At 38.4% G+C, this 19,193-nt stretch overlaps 1 protein-coding gene and 1 long non-coding RNA gene across 3 annotated transcripts in view; one reads left to right on the forward strand and one right to left on the reverse strand.

Annotated features, from left to right (window-relative positions):
* LOC140504926 (uncharacterized) overlaps window positions 1-19,193 on the reverse strand; it is a 290,680-nt gene that overhangs the window by 178,418 nt on the left and 93,069 nt on the right. The gene's annotated exons all lie outside the window — the stretch shown is intronic.
* On the forward strand, window positions 3,996-4,510 carry SERTM1 (serine rich and transmembrane domain containing 1). The gene has a single exon (XM_072610345.1). The coding sequence runs from the start codon at window positions 4,093-4,095 to the stop codon at window positions 4,414-4,416; it is 324 nt and encodes a 107-aa protein (XP_072466446.1). The 5' UTR covers window positions 3,996-4,092; the 3' UTR covers window positions 4,417-4,510.

A 19,193-nucleotide genomic window follows, 5' to 3' on the forward strand; every position in this document is an offset into this window, starting at 1 on the left:
TTCATATGTGCTATATTAGGCACTATTGTGTATAGTATAATATGAGATATATAATACAGCATAGTATATTTTATAGTATATATATGTACTAAACTATATATACTGTATGCATAGTTTTTTGATCGAATTGTTGGTGTCCTGTGTTCTCAAAGAAGATCAAAATGACATTACTATGTTGAAGTCAAGTTACAATATGTCCAACTATGGTTGATGAGATCAATATGAGCTGGGAAGGTCTACCACAGGTTGGGTATAAATAGTCCATGTGAATATTTGGGGTGGACTGTCTAAATTTTCACATCTTGCATATGTGCATTATGTGTAATATATACATACATATATACATATGTATGTATATAGTATATCTATGTAGTATGTGTATACATATGTGTGCGTATAGTATATATACTATGTAATAGCTTGGCAACTAGGTGGCTCAGTAGTTAGAGTGCTAGAGTCAGGAAGACCTGAGATCAAATCTGGTCTCAGATACTCACTAGCTGTGTGATCCTAGGCAAGTCATTTAACTTTGTTTGCCTCAGTTTCCTCATCTATAAAATGAGCTGGAGAGAGAAATGGCAAACCACTCCAGTATCTTTGACAAGGAAACTCCAAAATAGAGTCATGAACAGTTGGACAAGACTGAACAAAAACATATAGTATACTATATACTATACACTATATGCTATAGCATTATATAACAGTATATAGTGTAAGATGATTATATATTATATATTATTAAATAATATAGTAACATGTTCATGTAACTCTTTAAGATTTACAATTTGCTTTGAGCACAATAATTCTATGAGGGAAGCTGTATCATACCTGCTTTACAGATAGGCGGAGGCTCTTAAAGGTTAAGTAATTTGCCCAAAGTTACACAGGTAAAGACTGGCTGAGTCAGGACTCAAAATCAGATCTTCTGACCCTGTGGTGTGTGCATGCCATACTACCTCTAGGAAAGCAGGGCATAATGGAAGAACACTGGATATGAGGCCATCAGACAGGGTTTGGCTCCCAGGTCTGCATCTTGCTACCTGTGTGACCTTGAGTAAGTAATTTCATTTCACTGTGACCCATTTATTACATCTGTAAAGTGAGGGGGGTTGGGTGAAATGACCTCTATGTCTATTTGAGCTAGACTAGAGAGCTGGGATGCTACACTTATGTAAAGCATCCTGCTCATACAATAAAATGTCAGTGTTACCCTCAATATCCAACTATAATTCTTCTTTTCTTTAGGACTGTTAAGGGCCTGTGGCAGTAGAATAGAATTAAAGTCACCAGGAAAAACATAATGAGCTGTAGGAGGCAAATTATTTTAGGTACTACCAAGATGTGTCACTGGCCTATCCAGAGGAACTTGCTAAGACTCATTAGCCTGCCCTAACAAGGACAACCCCCTCAGAGGCTGTTCCTTCCTGGGGATCATTAGTGCAGCCCTGCTCTGGCCATAACCAGTGAATGTCAGACTCTTGAAGAATCACATATTTAATTATATTTGGAGAATAGAGAGGAAATGCAAGTTTTTAAAAGGTAAAATGCAAGACAGAGAGAAAATAAATGGTGCCATGGGAACTGTTTTGTCACTAACTTTGTGTCCCCAGGGGATGAGATTTAGACAACTATTTTATAATTTCATATATGTGTGTGTGTGTATGTATGTAAATTGTATAGTTGTCTAATGAGCTCTGCTCTTCTCTTTGCATCAGGGATCATATCCTCACTGGGTCATTGAATCTCCGATGGGAAGAGACCTCAGAGCTTGTCTAGCTCTACCACCTAAGCAGGAATCTCTTTTTCCAACACCCCTAACCAATAGTCCTTCAGCTTCCACATGGAGACCTGCTTTCAAAGAATCTCACTCCACTTTTGGTCCATTATAATTGTTAGGAAGATTTTCCTTATATCAATCCAATCAATCCAAATCAATCCTAAAACTGATCCCTCTATAATTGCTACCATTCTCTCCTAGTTTTGCTGTCTGGGGTCAAACAGAACAATTTCAATCTCTTTTCGACATGAGAGTCCTACAAACACTTCGAAGTCCTCCTCCTCATCATCAACAACATCGTACATCATACAACACTCATACATCATCATCAACACTTCCAAATCTCCTTTACCTGAAGTGCTTTACTGATTCTCATGCATATACCTTTGACCAACATCAATATGTAGTCACATCTAAGAGACCATGTTAATTGCCCCAATTTCTTTATCATTTTATGTGTATTCTTCACTTAAGTTCCATTCTTCTATTCTATAGGATGATATTCAAGTTTCCATCTAATGTAACCATATTCTTCTAGGAAGAAGAAATCAATAAAAATGTACTGCTTTCCTACATTCTACCCTTCTCTGTTTTTAATTCATTATCATTTGTTTCTACCTCTTTCTCTTTTCCCTCAACATACTCCACATCCACCTATTTCTCAATTTCCAAAATATCAGAAATATACTTGACTCTCCAACTTAGTAGCTATGGAGATGTCTAATAGATCAATATTTTTGGGTGACTGGTTAGATTGCCTTCTTTTCTTCAGACCAAATATTCTCACTTCTTCCAGTTGATTCTCCTATGGAAAAGTTTCAGATCTTCTCACCATGTTAGCATGTCCCCTCCTTTGGACTTATTTCAGCCCATCAGGATCTTCTGTGGACTTGAAAAAGAGAGTCTTCTACTAATCTTCTCTAGAGATCTCTCTTTGCATATTAAACTTCACCCTCTAGTCCCCAATGGCCTGAATGAACCATTGCCCTAAACAGAAAGTTTCTTGTGTCCTCTTTTAAGTATTTCCAGACCCTGTCCAAAGCAGGAGCCCATATAATTTCCAGCTCTACTATATTGCATTCTGGAAAGAGACAGAAAGGCCTGGCTTCAAACATTGCCTCAGAAATTTACTATCCATGTGACCCTGGGCAAGTCATTTTGTGCCATCCAGACTCATTTTTTCCACTTGTAAAATGAAGTTTGACTCAATGGTTTCTGAAGTATTTTCCAGCTCCCTCTTCATAACACTTCTGATCTGCCCTAGGGGAGGTTAAGATAAGAATAAATTCTGCATACCATCTCACCACTCATGGAGAGAAATTTGAGTTCATTGATTTCCACCACACTTTAGCTCAATCTTTTTTTTCCCTTTAAGGTATGAAGAGGAAGGAAGAGAAAGATAGGGAATAGACTCAAAGAAAAGATGCAAGATGTATATATTTTACTTAGGTTAACTCACAAGCTGATTCATAGAAATGGTGGGAAATTGAGTGACTTGGATACCTTGAGCTTAAAAGACCCAATATATAACAAAGAAAATTAAGCTTTTTTATTTCTGAAATTGATTGACAGGTTTGGGATACATGTTAAAGTATAGAAATAGCTTTGTCCTCAAGGAGACTACAGTTTAACAGGCAAAACAAGACAGGCAACTGTAATCCCAAAAGAATCTACAAATGCAATTATTCCCAGAATTTGTGGATAGGGGAGAGTTGGTCTGGGGGTGGGTTGACGGGTTTCAGAACTGGTGAAATTTGAATTTCCTGGAGGAGGTAGACCTTGATTTGAATCTTTGGGGGCCTGTGCACAGAGCTTCATACTGCAGCATGTGTTGAAATTGCAACAGATGGAACACATAAGAAATGTATTTTAATTTTATCTTTAGCAACTTGGAGAAACCTAGCACCTAGTGTACTGTGGAGAGATAATAAAAGTTCATTGTCATGTCGTTGTTCATAACGTGGTAAATCATACTTGCTCCTAGGGAAGAGTTTTGGTTTTTCTCCCACTAGGTTTAATAATCATGTTTCATATAGACACACCAGAAAAAAAAGGAAAGCAAAAATTCAGAATTTCCTCAAATGTTTTCTGAATGGTGTACTCAATTCTTTCTGTTTTCTTACAGTTCAAGTGGACACCGGATCCTCATTTGTACTTGTCTGGAAAGCAAGACCCTCAGCTTCGATAAAATAGCCTGCTATGTCTGCCACCATTTCCATGGAAAAATGAAAAATTATAGAATTTGTCCAGTTTAGCCCCTGTCTGATTGTAACTTCGATCTCCAATACACTCATTCTGTCTCTCACACCACAACGATGTCAGACCCTGGCCCTTCGTCTGGATTTGTGGGTAGCGTGGAGAATGGAACTTTCCTGGAGCTCTTCCCCACCTCCCTGTCCACCTCTGTGGATTCATCTTCTGGCCATTTGTCCAACGTCTATATCTATGTTTCAATATTTCTCAGCCTTTTAGCATTTCTGCTCCTGCTCTTGATCATTGCTCTGCAGAGGCTGAAGAACATCATCTCCTCCAGTTCATCCTACCCTGAGTACCCCAGTGATGCTGGGAGTTCATTCACTAACTTGGAAGTCTGTAGCATCTCCTCTCAGAGGTCTACTTTCTCCAACCTTTCCTCTTGAAGCAAAATGAAAGAGAACACTTTGGTGCTGGAGGGGGTTAGTTGCATGCGATGGTGACTCTCTCAGGCCATCCTGAAAGAGGTGACTCTTTGAGCTCTTAGAATCCCCCTCATCCCTCAGTTACAATTTCCCTTTTAATTAGCAGTGCTTTTCATCTCTGAACATAATGCTAACACAAACACCTTTAAGCATCTCAAAGTGATACAGGATTTCACACCCCAAAGCTGCCTGGCAGTCCTAGATCTGCCTCTTAGTAGAGGGATTCATTAATTCCATTGGACTTTCATATACTCACCTGAAATTCACCTCACCTTTGTGACATTGGACTGTAGGCTTCTGGACTTCATCTTTTCTGAAAAACCATTTAACCAATGGAGACAACCAAACTTCCAGTAAAAATTTGTGGTTTTTTGCTGTTTAGAATTATTCTGTTTTTCCCCAGCATTTGAAAGAACATTTTCCATGAACCAAATAATTTTTAAAAACAATTTCAGTTAGAAAGTCCCTTGTGAAATTTCTAAAATTTTGAAGAAAGGCTCCAAATAGCTAATTTAATTTAATTTTAATGAATCAAAATTATATTTGACCAGGATAAGGAAGAAATTATTTTCTCACAAAGCAGGATAGGAATAACTGTGAGCTATGCATCAGATTCTCAATATATTCAGTCTCTTGGGTTTTTTCCCCCTACTTATGTGTCCCAGATCAAATGCTCTCTATTTTTATCATTCTTTGTGATGATAATTATCAATTTCAGGCATATCCTAATACAAATAAAAAAGCTGGACTCTTCTTTCATACTTATAATTCCCACCAATGGGAATTAAGCACATGGAGAATAGATTATAAGCATATCATACTGTCATGACTTGCAACAAACAACTTGATTGAAGTGTGATCATGTAATCAGTTTCATACTCTTTACACCTTAAGGCAAAATTCTGTAGAGGCCACAAGACATCAGATATATGTTAATTCACATTAAGTTGAAAGTGTTAGAAACTGAAATGCAAAGGTGTGTATGTATTCTCATTCAAACCACTAAGTGAATGTTACCTCCCTTTTTACTGTTGTCTTATGCTACCTAGTACTGTGAATCAGAATTGCAAGATGAGGTCTAAAGTTGATAACTCTATGAGTGTATGCTGTAATGGTAGTTAAGCCTAGGTTGTGATGATCAGACCAGGTGTAGCTAGAAAAGTACCCACAGCATAAATAAAGGACTACCACTACTCACTGCCATCAGGTGCCTCATTGCCAAGGTCATTTGTGTACACATGGCAACCCAAATGTCCATTTCTTGTTGAGTATATATTTTTACAATCCTCTTCATGACCAGTTCCTGCCCATTTAAGGATTTTTAAGACTTAAATCTGAAAGGCATCTTCATAATCTAACAAAACTCTTGGTTTGGCTGGACAGTCAAACCCATTCAATCACAAGAATGGCCCCCCAAAGTGACAATTTATTCAATTCAAGGATTTTCAGGGAATTGACATGCCGTTTATGTGGGTAAGCGTGGGAAACTTAGAGAATTTATTAAAGTAGAGGGCCTCAAGATTCTTAATTTTAAACATACCTAGGGATAAAACAGACCAAGACCATCTTTACCTGACTACGTCTTCATAAATAGCCCGAAAATTGTACATAGTTGCTACCTTCAATTGTGTGAGCTTGAGAAGAAGTCACCTCTGTCACCACATAAAGTGCAGCAACTCATGGATGAGGGATTCAAGTGACAGAAAAAGAAATAGAGACCTGCTTTTTATGCAAATGTTACTGCTTTTCTCCTTTTATGAATGCATCTAAGTTGGATGGAACACACAAACATATGTGTTTACAATATGGCAATGTCATCTCTATGGCATAGGATCACGCAGATTTCAAAGGGACAATTTTAATTACTGAGGAATAAGATTAGATAAGGTGGTTTTTAAATTTAAAAAAATGTTCATTGTCACCTAAAAGTAATCTTTGTTGCCTTTTTCTTCTAAAAGAGATAGGTACAAAAGTCCCTACTAGAAGAGCTGTTCACAGAAAGTACCATTCAAAGAAAGAACTGAATTGCCAGGACACATCCTGAAAGAAATGTGGTTGGTAATTATGATGGTTCATTGCACGCAGCTTCGTGGGTGATAAATAGCAGCACATCTGTGCACAATTAGTAGAAGATAAATTCTATTTGTTCTTTCCACATTTGCCAAAGCACCAATACAACTTGAGATGGGTTTGTTTTCAGAGCATTAAAGGTGTTCAAAAGGATTGGAAGTTTACCTGATGAATAAAAAAAAAAAAAACTGGAGTCCATACAAAGTCTGGTTCATTCTAACAACACCACTACTACTACTTTGTCATTGCTCAGTCATTTCAGTCTTGTCTGACTCTTCAAGACCCCATTTTGGAATTTTTTTTGGCAAAGATACTGGAGTGGTTTGCAATTTCCTTCTCTAGCTTATTTTACACATAAGGGAACTAAGGCAAACAGGGTTAATCAACTTGCCCAGTGTCACATAGCTAGTAAATGTCTGAAGCTAGATTTGAATTCAGGTCTTCCTGACACCAGGCCCTAAAGCTGTCTATCTGCTGTGCCACCTAGCTGCCCACTACCACTCCTAGTGGTATGTCCATTTGATGGGGGTGACCTTAAAAAAAATCACTTAGTATTTGACTTGTTATGTTCTCACCTGGAGTTACTCTGGGGAATCTCAATCCGCATTTGTATTGTTCAAATTTGGGGCCCCCTAAATGTGGACAAAAGGGTTCCTCTTCCCTATCCCACCCTAGATCACATATAACCACTAAAAGTAATAGTATATTTATTGGATACAATACGGCCCTTCCCTCACCCCCAAGCAAATACAGGAAATACAAAGAACTCAAAGAATCCCATAAAAAATGTAGGAAACACAAAATAACTCATAATAACTTGTAAATAATACTTTTCTGTTAACTTTCCAATGAGTGTAAGTTTTCTCCAGGGTTCTAAGTTTCTCCATACTCAGCACCACCCACTGTTTTGGACTCCCATTAGAGGAAAATCAAACTTGAATCTACTAGACAGACAACACATTGATGCTCCAGTGAATCTCTCTCACCCCAGACAGACAAACTGGAAGTCTAAGAGAGATATGTACTACCCCCGCCCCCTTCCCATCAATCTATAGCAGCTAGGTAATGTGGTAGATAGGATCTTGGGCCTGGAGTCAGGAAGACCCAAGTTCAAATCCAGCCTCAGACACTTACTAGTTGTGTAACCTTGAGTAAGTCACTTAAGTCTTAACTACCTCGTGTTCCTCTACTGTAAAGTGGGAATAATAACAGCATTTACCTCCTAGAGTTGTTGTGATTAAATAATATTTGTAAAGTGCTTGGCACATAATAGGCATAAATATCACCAGTATTAACATGATTATTATCATCTCTACCACCTGAATAACTACTATAGTAGAAGGGTCAAAAGTCCAGATCTACCGCAAAAAAAAAGATTTTAGTCTCTTGTTTCTGGAACTCCCAATATCAGGGTCCATGTGCATGATCCTCTTCTCTCCCCCAAAAATGCAGTTCTCAGGGAATCCCTCTTCAGTTAACGATAAGCTAAATTCTGCTTGGAATTAGATCCAACATGTGCTCCTAGGTTAATGCTGCCCGCACGTTCCCTATTTGAACTAGCAGGTTGGAATCCAGAGAGAAAGAGATCAGGTCCTCTTTTGGGTCGCAGAGGCAACACATGTATGCATCTACATCTTTCTCTAAGATCACTGATGTGACTGTGCAGTGCTTTTTATAGGTTCTTTTTTTGATCCTTACCGCAGCCCTATGAGAGAGATGTTTCAAAGTATCCATTTTATGAATAAGGAAACAGATTAAGAGAAGTTAAGGGACTTGTACACAGTTACCCACCTAGTCAAAGTGGAAAGAAGGATTCTCATCCAGGTCTCTCTGACTCTCAAGCTCAGCTCCCTTTCCAATACCCCACACTGGGGCTTAATTTGTGATTTGGGGAATAAGAAGCTCTCTTTCTATTGTTCACTCGTTTCAGTCATTTTCCACTCTTTGTGACACCATTTTGGGGTGTTGTGGCAAAGATGCTGGAGTGGTTTGTCATTTCCTTTTCCAGCTCATTTTACAGATAGAAAACTGAGACAAACAGGGTTAAGTGATTTACCCAGGGTCACACAGCTAGTAAATGAATCTTCCTGATTGTAGGCCGGACACTCTCTCCATTGTGCCACCTAGCTGTCATTTTTCTGCTATGCCTTCATAAACTGGGAAATTTACAGAGTGGAAAAAGTAATAGAGTTGTCTGATTTCTGGTGGGGAGAACTGTTACTAGAATGAACCTTGTGCTCCCTCCTCCAGCTCTTCCTCTAGCCTCTATCCCCAACTAGTTTGCACTGCAGTCCTAGACTCTTCTTGATCTGTGTTCTGATTCCTTTGCTTTTCAGTCCGTATATGGACTAACCCTGTATCTTACCTCAGATATACACCAACTCTGGACAAATTGTTAAAACTAGAAGTTACTCATAGAAGTAGCTTCTATACTGGAAGTTACCTATACTGACACAATCACAAGTCTAGATCAAAATCACAGAGGCAGAGCACAGTGGACAGAGTGTGGGACCTGAAGTCAGGAAGACTCATCTTCCTGAGTTCAAATCTGACCTCAGATACTTACTAGCTGTGTGACCCTAGGCAAGTCACTTGACCTTGTTTGCCTCAGTTTCCTCATCTGTAAAATGAGCTGGAGAAGGAAATAGCAAACCAATCTAGTATTTTTGCCAAAAAAAATCCATAATAGGGTCACAGCGAGTCAGACACAACTGAAGCAACTGAACAACAATGTATTTCTGTATGTATATACCTCTATACCTCCAGGTATATGTATGTATGTGTGTATATATGTGTATGCCTCTACCCTTCTTTCTTGTTCTTGTGGTCTCTCTACATATATATGAAAACAGATATCTACAGATAGATATAGAATGATATATATTCACATGTACACCTACGTATAGTCAGTCCTTAACATTCAAGCATTTAACTTTTACAACTTCAAGCATTTCTGTGATTTTATTAGTAACCTCATTTTCACTTTCATGTTGTCATTTGAGAATATTTGCTGCTATGTGCAGTAGAAAAAAAAATGAGAGACATGATGCACAAATTAGTATCTACAAAAAGGAGGAAAGTCTTAGTAAAAGTCTTCATAAATTGCTCCACAAAATGCTAAAGTAACCTCTTGACTATGCAAAAAGGGGATTGAAAAAATGGAAAAGCAGCTAAGTTTGTGGGTAAATGAGATGGTGTCGCATGCCACCTCCCTTGCTGCCCATGCAGCTGGGCTCACTCCTGAGCATACCAACCAGGGAGACTGTAGAGTTGGGGAGGAAGAGAGGGGGGTCACCCATACCACTGCATCCAGCCCATGAAGAGTCACACCAGGAGGGAGTTCTGAATGAAATCAGGGCCAGGGACTCTTCACAGGGACTCTTCAACCAAAGAACAGAAAGGAAGATTAGAGATGTCAGGTTGCCCCTTAACCTTTTTTACCTAGGGTTCTTCTGACATCACTGCCTCTGTCATTCCCCTTCTTGTCCAGTATCACCTGTTCTCTTCTCTGAATTTTATACGTTATTTCATGAATACTGTGTTAGGGAAAGTGCATGTTATCAGAATTAGTATGTTGCTGTGAAGGACTGTATCAGAAAAGTGCATTTTCAGCAATCTCCAGAGAAAGATTCCAGTTTTTGGTTTTAGGTCCCAGGAACTTAGCCTTCTATGCCCCATAGGTTCAATGTATTAACATTTCCATTTTTCACTTTCATACTATTTTCTAGGAAGCTTATCCCTACAAAAGTTGAGGATTGACTCTTTATGTGTATATTTCCAATAAATTCAAGTGATGTTTAAATGAGAGTCAGATACTGCTATGCTAAAATTTAAGCATTAAATATTTATTCCTTTTCAAACCTTACCCCCCTAAGAGAAGCTATTAAAGTTATCTGGCATATATTCTTTATGAAACTAAACAGTTTTTTTTTTTACTTATGATCTTATTTTCTTTTGAATATTTGACATAGGTAGGTATGTCAATCTTCTGTTTCACTCCCTTCACAATTCTTTGAAATTTTTGAGGTAGACAACATTAGATTTCTAGACTCAAATAGGTCTCAATTTTTTTTACCCATTTAATTTCACAATTTCACCCATTTCCCTATTTTTTTCTGTTACATTTCATTTCATTACATTACATTACATTCCCCTTTCCACTTATCCTTTCTTCAACTCATATTCTGGCAAGATTGGCAAGTTCCTGGGAGTGCCAGGTGGCAGTGGTACTGGGCTATGAGAGTAAATCTTCCAAATTTGCCATGCTGAGGCTTCTTGGCATTTGCCCCAGTGTCCTGGAGAAAATCCAATCCTAGGCATATTGACTTGCTATAATTCTACTATTTGCTATACTACTGCAACACTTCCCTTGTGCCCCCAAATCTTCCCTTACTTATCTCTCTTTAGAGCACACTCTAGTCATTTCCTTTCATGCAATACTCATTATACTCCCTTGTAACAAAGAAAAATGTTTAAACAAAACCCACCTATATATATATAGAAACTATGACTGACAGTTCTTCATCTGTACCAAGGAAAGAGCTCTGAATTTGGAGTCAGAGGTACTACCTTTGTAATATTAGACTTCAGTTCCCTTATCTATAAAAATGAGGGGGTTAGATTAGTTGTCTTCTAAGGTCCCTTCTAATTTTAAAGCTATGATTGTATGAAGGAAATGTACTTTATTGTCAATTCTCCAGGGTCAAAACTGGATATCACAGTTAATCCCAGTTTGACCATTTTTTAGAGTAGCTTTCATTTGCATTATTGTAGTACTTGTACATATTTTTTGGTTTCTTCTTTCTGCACTCTGTATCCATTACAGTTATATAACACAATTTGTTCATCCCCCCAATTAATGAACACTTACTTTGTTTTCAGAGTTTGCTACCAAAAATCTACTACTCTGAATATTTTGGAATATATGAGTTCTTTGTTTCTGTCTTTCACCTCTCAAGGTCTATGCCTAGTAAGCAGTAGGAAAGATGAGTAATAGGTAAGAACAGCTGAGAGACTGCTTCCACAATTCCAAATCCTTTGCAGAAAGATTGGACTAATTCACAATTCCAACAGTTTATTAATGTTACTATCCCCATAACATTGATTATTTCCTTCTTTTATTATATTTACTATTCTAAGGACAGCTTTATACATGTTTTAATCTACAATATTACTGTTAGTTATAATCAAGAACATTTTCATTACTAATAGTTTGCAACTCTTTTTAAAACTTTGTTCATGTCTTTTAATCACTTATTTCCAGGGGAATGGCTCTTGGTCTTATGTATTTGTATCCGTTTTATGCAAAGATGTTTTTCTCATTTGAACATTTCTTCTCCTCATCTAGTTGCATTGATTTTGTCTGTGCAAAAACTTTTTAATTTTATGTAACTGAAATTTTCTATTTCACTTTTTATGATCACTCCCTTTATTTACAGTCTTGTTTGGGAAAGCTTCTATCCCCAGTTCATCATTATGTATGGTATCTTCTTTTATTCTCTACTTTTTTAATAGTGTGATCTTTTATATTTAGGTCATGAATCTCTATGAATCTGTTGTCTTCTATTAATTCTTAAGTAATACAAGAAAGCGTTGGACATAGTGTTTTGGTGGGAAAGCACTACATTAGCATGTCAGCTATAGACAATCCTAGTAAGCAAGTTCCAGTCTAGGTATGCCTGATAACCAAAATGTTTAGGTTATTTTACCCAGTGATAGATCGTTAAATTAGAAATATTGTGTTATCTAGTAGCAAAACAATTTTCCCATTTTTTTTAGCAGATTTGTGATTTCACTAGCAAAGGGAACTCCCAGCGAGGACACTCCCTCTACCAATAAAGATTAGTGCTTAGAAAGTTGCCTGAGTCATTAAGAGGTCAAGTATCATACAAATCACCTATGTGGAAGAAACTTATGTAGACTGAATTTAAAGCACAAGCTAGCCAGGAGAATGTTTATCAACTTATATTAAATTAATTCAAAACACAGAAGGAGCAAAGAGAGAATGAATCTACATACATTTAAAAATCTAACACAAGACAACTTTGGAGCTATAATTTATGATGCTCACAAATAAGACAAAATTCCACTATCAAGATTAAACAAGGGCTCAGAAGTTAAGTAACAAGCTCAGAAAAATAGTAACTTTAAAATGTTGGTTAATTATAATCATTTTTTAATCCATCTTTAATTCATCTTTGACTACATCCTCTAAGTGGGGGTTATTAACCTGAGTTCATGAATACCTCCCTTCCCCAAGGGATCCATGGATAAATTTCAGAGAACTCATTAGAAAAACTACATTTTTATTTTCACTAACCTCTAACTGAAATTTAACATTATTTCACTTATGAGTGAAAGCAACAATCATTACTCTGAGGAGCACTTGAGGTTCCTCTCTCTCTCTCTCTCTCTCTCTCTCTGTCTCTCTCTCTCTCTCTCTCTCTCTCTCTCACACACACACACACACACACACACACACACACACACACAGAATCCCCTACTCTAAGTATTCTCCTTTCTACCTTGTCCAAAGGTGAACTTTAGATATACTTCCATTAACTAAAGGAATTAAAGATGTCTTCTTTCTCTTAGTCTGATCATTACCTTAATGTAAATCAAGGCTTGGGGAAAGGGGGTACTGCTATTAAATGGATCAAAAAAAGACATCTGGCCCTTATGAGTATCTCCCCCATATCCCATATCTCTCATTTTTTCCTTATGGAGAACTGAGTTATCTCCGAAATTTCATCCAGTTTTTTCAAGGAAAATGATCGAGCCTTTGATAAGGAAAAATGGAATTTAGTATAAGAGATTGTTTTCCCAGTTGTTTGAATATTTATAGGATTTTTCATTAGGGTGGGTCCAAGGACTTAAGACTGCACAAATATTTATTTCTTAATAATTCTAAGAGAGCAGGAGAGCCTTAGTTTGTTGCAACATTATCCACAACACTATCCACTATACCATGGTTGTGTGATTTCTCAATAATCATGGAAAATGATGGCAATCTTTATTGAATTCTAATAATATAAACTGTTCTCTAGCACTGTTCATGAACGAGTTGTTCCAGTTAATTAAATACTCTAGTTAATTCAAGGTTACTTTATATATCATACATGGATGACCAAACTTTAAAGAATTCAGAAGTCACAAAACACTGAAACTGTAATGAACACCATTCAATTTTCCACTAATGACTCAAACAGTGCTGCAGAATTTTCCTGAGTCATCTTCCTGAACATCACTTAGTGACACTGCAGAAATGTTGGTTAATACATAGATTTTTCTAGCTGAGTATTAGCAGTCATCTAGTTCAATCATTTTATTTTGGAGATGAGGAAACTGAGGTCCAGGGAGATTAAGGGATATATGATGTTGTCACACAGCAAGTAATAGAAAGCTTTGATTATTAGAATGCCAAATAGGAGAGTTTTATTGTAATGCTAATTGAAACAAAGGGCAGCTAAGTAGTGCTAGGGATAGAGAGCTGGTCTTGGACTCAGGAAGTCTCAATTTTCTGAATTCAAGTCTGGCCTCAGACACACATATATGTGACCTTGGGCAAGTCCCTTAACCCTGTTTGCCTCAGTTTCCTCATCTATAAAATGAGCTGCAGAAAGGAATGGCAAACCAGTCTGGTATCTTTGACAAAGAAATCCCAAATAGGGTCATGAAGAGTCAGACACCTGAAAAACAACTGAACCATAACAACACCAAAATTGAAACAATCTCAAAACTCCAAGGGACCTTATGGGTCATCTAATCTACTGGGTACTTGGACAAGAATCTCCTTCACAACATTGTTTAACCATGCAGGCTTTGATCAACAACTTTTGGTAAGGAAAAATCCACTACCTCTCAAGGCATTCCATTCAACTTCAGTTCTATACAACATGAATTTATTGAATACCTACTACGTGTCCAACACTGTACTAAGCATTGGGGATACCATGTCAAAAAAGAAAGAGTTCTCAACCTTTAAGAACTTGGGTTTTGCTGAAAACAAACAACACGTATTCCAATAAAAATATACAAAATAGAGGGGAGGAGCCAAGATGGCAGAGTAGAAAGACACACATATGCTAGCTCCGAACCCACAGCCCATAAAATACCTGTAAAGAAGAACTCTCAACAAATTCTAGAGCAGAAGAAGCCACAGAACAACGGAGTGGAGATGATTTCTGTTCCAGAGAGACCTGAAAAACCCACACAAAAGGTCCATCGCGCACTGGACCTGGAGCGGAACCCAGCCCTGCCTTGGCCACGCGGGACCTAGAGGAGTGGATCCAAGCAGGCTTCAGAGACGGAATCTCCAGTGGCCACGCAGGTCCCTCCACCCACAGGCACCAAAGGTTGGTGAGAAAGTCTTTTCAGCTCACCAAGAGGGGAACGGGGTGTCCCCATAACTCAGGACCCCTCGGGAGGCAGCAGCGGATAGGGGCTCCCAGAACAGGCAGGAGCTTGGATCCATTGCTGAAGGTCTCCACATAAACCCCCTGAGGGAACCAAGCCCCGTGTGGTGGCCCTGCCCCTACCTGAGCACCTGAACTTAATCTCACACTGAATAGTAGCCCCCCAAAAGCCCTGAGGCTGGGAAGTAGCATTTGAATCTCAGACCCCAAGTACTAGCTGGGCAGAACTGGAGGTGAGGTGGGCATGGAGAGAAAATTCAGAAGTCAATTCACTCACTGGGAAAATGCCCAGAAAAGGGAAAAAAAATAAGACCATAGAAGGTTACTTTCTTGGTGAACAGATATCTCCTCCCATCCTTTCAGATGAGGAAGAATAAGGCTTACCATCAGGGAAAGACACAGAAGTCAAGAATCCCAAATATCCAGAATAAATATTCAATGGGCTCAGGCCATGGAAGAGCTCAAAAAGGATTTTGAAAATCAAGTAAGAGAGGTGGAGGAAAAACTGGGAAGAGAAATCAGAGAGATGCAAGAAAAGCATGAAAAGCAGGTCAACACCTTGCTAAAGGAGACCCAAAAAAATGCTGAAGAAAATAACACCTTGAAAAATAGGCTAACTCAATTGGCAAAAGAGGTTCAAAAAGCCAATGAGGAAAAGAATGCTTTCAAAAGCAGAATTAGCCAAATGGAAAAGGAGGTTCAAAAGCTCACTGAAGAAAATAGTTCTTTCAAAATTAGAATGGAACAGATGGAGGCTAATGACTTTATGAGAAACCAAGAAATCACAAAACAAAACCAAAAGAATGAAAAAATGGAAGATAATGTGAAATATCTCATTGGAAAAACAACTGACCTGGAAAATAGATCCAGGAGAGACAATCTAAAAATTATGGGCCTACCTGAAAGCCATGATCACAAAAAGAGCCTAGACATCATCTTTCATGAAATTATCAAGGAAAACTGCCCTGAGATTCTAGAACCAGAGGGCAAAATAAGTATTCAAGGAATCCACAGATTACCGCCTGAAAGAGATCCAAAAAGAGAAACTCCTAGGAACATTGTGGCCAAATTCCAGAGTTCCCAGGTCAAGGAGAAAATATTTCAAACAGCTAGAAAGAAACAATTCAAGTATTGTGGAAACACAATCAGGATAACACAAGATCTAGCAGCTTCTACATTAAGGGATCGAAGGGTGTGGAATAGGATATTCCAGAAGTCAAAGGAACTAGGACTAAAACCGAGAATCACCTACCCAGCAAAACTGAGTATAATACTTCAGGGGAAAAATGGTCTTTCAATGAAACAGAGGACTTTCAAGCATTCTTGATGAGAAGACCAGAGCTAAAAAGAAAATTTGACTTTCAAACACAAGAATGAAGAGAAGCATGAAAAGGTAAACAGCAAAGAGAAGTCATAAGGGACTTACTAAAGTTGAACTGTTTACATTACTGCATAGAAAGACAATATTTGTAACTCTTGAAACTTTTTTCAGTATCTGAGTAGTTGGTGGGATTACACACACACACACACACACACACACACACACACATACATGCACACACAGAGACAAAGAGCACAGAGTGAATTGAATAGGATGGGATCATATCTTAAAAAAATGAAATTAAGGGGTGAGAGAGAAATATATTGGGAGGAGAAAGGGAGAAATGGAATGGGGTAAATTATCTCTCATAAAAGAGGCAAGAAAAGACTTTTTAGTGGAGGGAAAAAGAGGGGAGGTGAGAGAAAAACATGAAGTCTACTATCATCACATTTGACTAAAGGAAGGAATAAAATGCACACTCATTTTGGTATGAAAACCTATCTTACAATACAGGAAAGTGGGGGTGAAGGGGATAAGTAGGGTGGGGGGGATAATGGAAGGGAGGGTAATGGGAAGAGGGAGCAATTTGAAGTCAACACTGTTGGGGAGGGACAGGATCAAAAGAGAGAATAGAAGCAATGGGGGGGGCAGGATAGGATGGAGGGAAATATAGTTAGTCTTACACAACACGACTATTATGGAAATCATTTGCAAAACTATACAGATATGGCCTATATTGAACTGCTTGCTTCCCAAAGGGAATGGGTGGGGAGGGAGGGATGAAGAGAAGTTGGAACTCAAAGTTTTAGGAACAACTGTCAAGTACTGTTCTTGCTACTAGGAAATAAGTAATACAGGTAATGGGGTATAGAAAGTGATCTGGCCCTACAGGACAAAAGAGAAGATAGGGACAAGGGAAGGGAGGGATGATAGAAGAGAGGGCAGATTGGTGATAGGGGCAATTAGAATGTTTGGTGTTTTGGGGTGGGGGGAGGGGACAAAAGGGGAGAAAATTTGGAACCCAAAATTTTGTGAAGATGAATGTTAAAAGTTAAATAAATAAAATTTTAAAAAAGAATATACAAAATATATTCATGATAAGTACAAAGTAATTTTGTTGGCAAAAATGCACTAAAAACTAGGGAAATCAGGAGAAATCTACTGATGAAATAGCACCTGATATGTGCTTTGAAAGAAGGTGGGAATTCTATGAGACAGAAATAAGGAGGAAGGGTACCTGGGGCATGTGCATAGCTTATGCAAAGGTACAGAGGCAGGATGTTGAATTTGGAGGGAAATAGGTCAATTAGGCTGAAACACAGTACATAAGAGGGAGTAATGTGGTATTATTCTGGACTATTATATATATTGGAGTTAGACTGATGAGCTTTGTGGCAGTTCTAATTATTAGGAAGTTTTACTTTCTTCTGAGCTTGAACCTGCCTCTCTGCTACTTCGACACATTACTACTAGTTTTTCCCTCTGGTAATAAGCAGAATGAATAGAATCCTTCTTCCACATCATTGTCCCTCAAAAATTTGAAGACAGTAAACATATATTCCTCCATCCACTAGTTTTCTCTTCTTGGTTCTTTCAAATAATCTTCTTATGGCATAATCTAAGAGGCTCTCCCTGTTCTGGTCACCCTCTTCTCATACTGTCCAATTTGTCTATGTCCTTTCTAAAATAGGATGCCCAGAGATGAACACAGTGTTTCAGAGTCAGAGCTGAAATTATCATCAATGATACTCTTGTGTTCTGAATATCATCTGTCTCTCAATGTGGCCTAGAATCAGATGGCCTTTCTTAATTGCCTTTTCATGCTATTGTCTAGTCATGCCTCTCCATCCTTTGTTAATCAAGCTAATTTTTAAAATCTAAAGGTAAAACTGGCAGGGTACACACTCTGGAAACCCCCCTGAACTCTCCTTGAACTTTTCCACACTACACAGTCAACTCTCTGGCATTGACCTGAGGCATCTATCCATTCTGGCCAGAGTCCTCCTTAATAGACTGATCCTTCACCTAGAAGATGGTCACCTATCTGAGAGTCAACATGGCTTCAGAAAGGGCAATATGGTGTTTGCTGCCCAACAAGTCCAGGAGAAATGCCAGGAGCAGAACAGAGGTCTGTACACAATGTTTGTATCTCTCACCAAGGCCTTTGATACTGTTATTTGTGAAGGCTGATGGAAAATTCTGTCAAAATTTGGTTGCCCAGAGAAGTTCATCAGCATTGTATGTCAATTTCATGATGGCATGCTTGCCCAGGATTTGGATAATGGATGATGCTCTTGTACTTTCCTAGTCACCAATGGAGTGAAATAAGGCTATGTGCTTGCTCCCATGCTTTTTATCATGATGTTTTCAGTCATATTGTCAAATGCCTTCAATGAGGATAAACACAGGATAAAGGTCAGCTACCACACGGATGGTAAATACTTCAACTTGAAAAGGCTACAAGCCAAGACCGAAGTGGAGGGAGTATTGGTGAATGATTTTCTGTTTGCAGATGTTTGTGCTCTCAATGCAGCCTCTGAAGCTGCGATGCAACAAAGTATGGGTCGATTCTCTGCTGTCTGTGTCAATTTTGGCTTAACAATTAACACCAAGAGAACATAGATGTTCTGTCAGCCACCACCACACCATCCATATGTGAAACTATCAGTTACAGTAAATGGAGAAGTCTGAATGCTGTCGATAAGTTCACTTTTCTTGGTAGTGTACTTTCCAGGGATGTACACATTGATAATGAGGTTGACACATGCATTGCCAGAGTTAACTCAGTGTTTGAGAGGCTCTGAAGAATAGTTTGGGAGAGAAGAGGTATTAGACAGACTATCAAGCTGAGGATCTATAGAGTGCTGACCTCATTGATGTGAGTCTGTGAAACCTGGAGAATATATCAGCACCATGCCAGGAAACTGAATCAC

This window comes from Notamacropus eugenii, chromosome 5, assembly GCF_028372415.1.
Source record: "Notamacropus eugenii isolate mMacEug1 chromosome 5, mMacEug1.pri_v2, whole genome shotgun sequence".
NCBI classification, from domain to species: Eukaryota; Metazoa; Chordata; class Mammalia; order Diprotodontia; family Macropodidae; genus Notamacropus; species Notamacropus eugenii.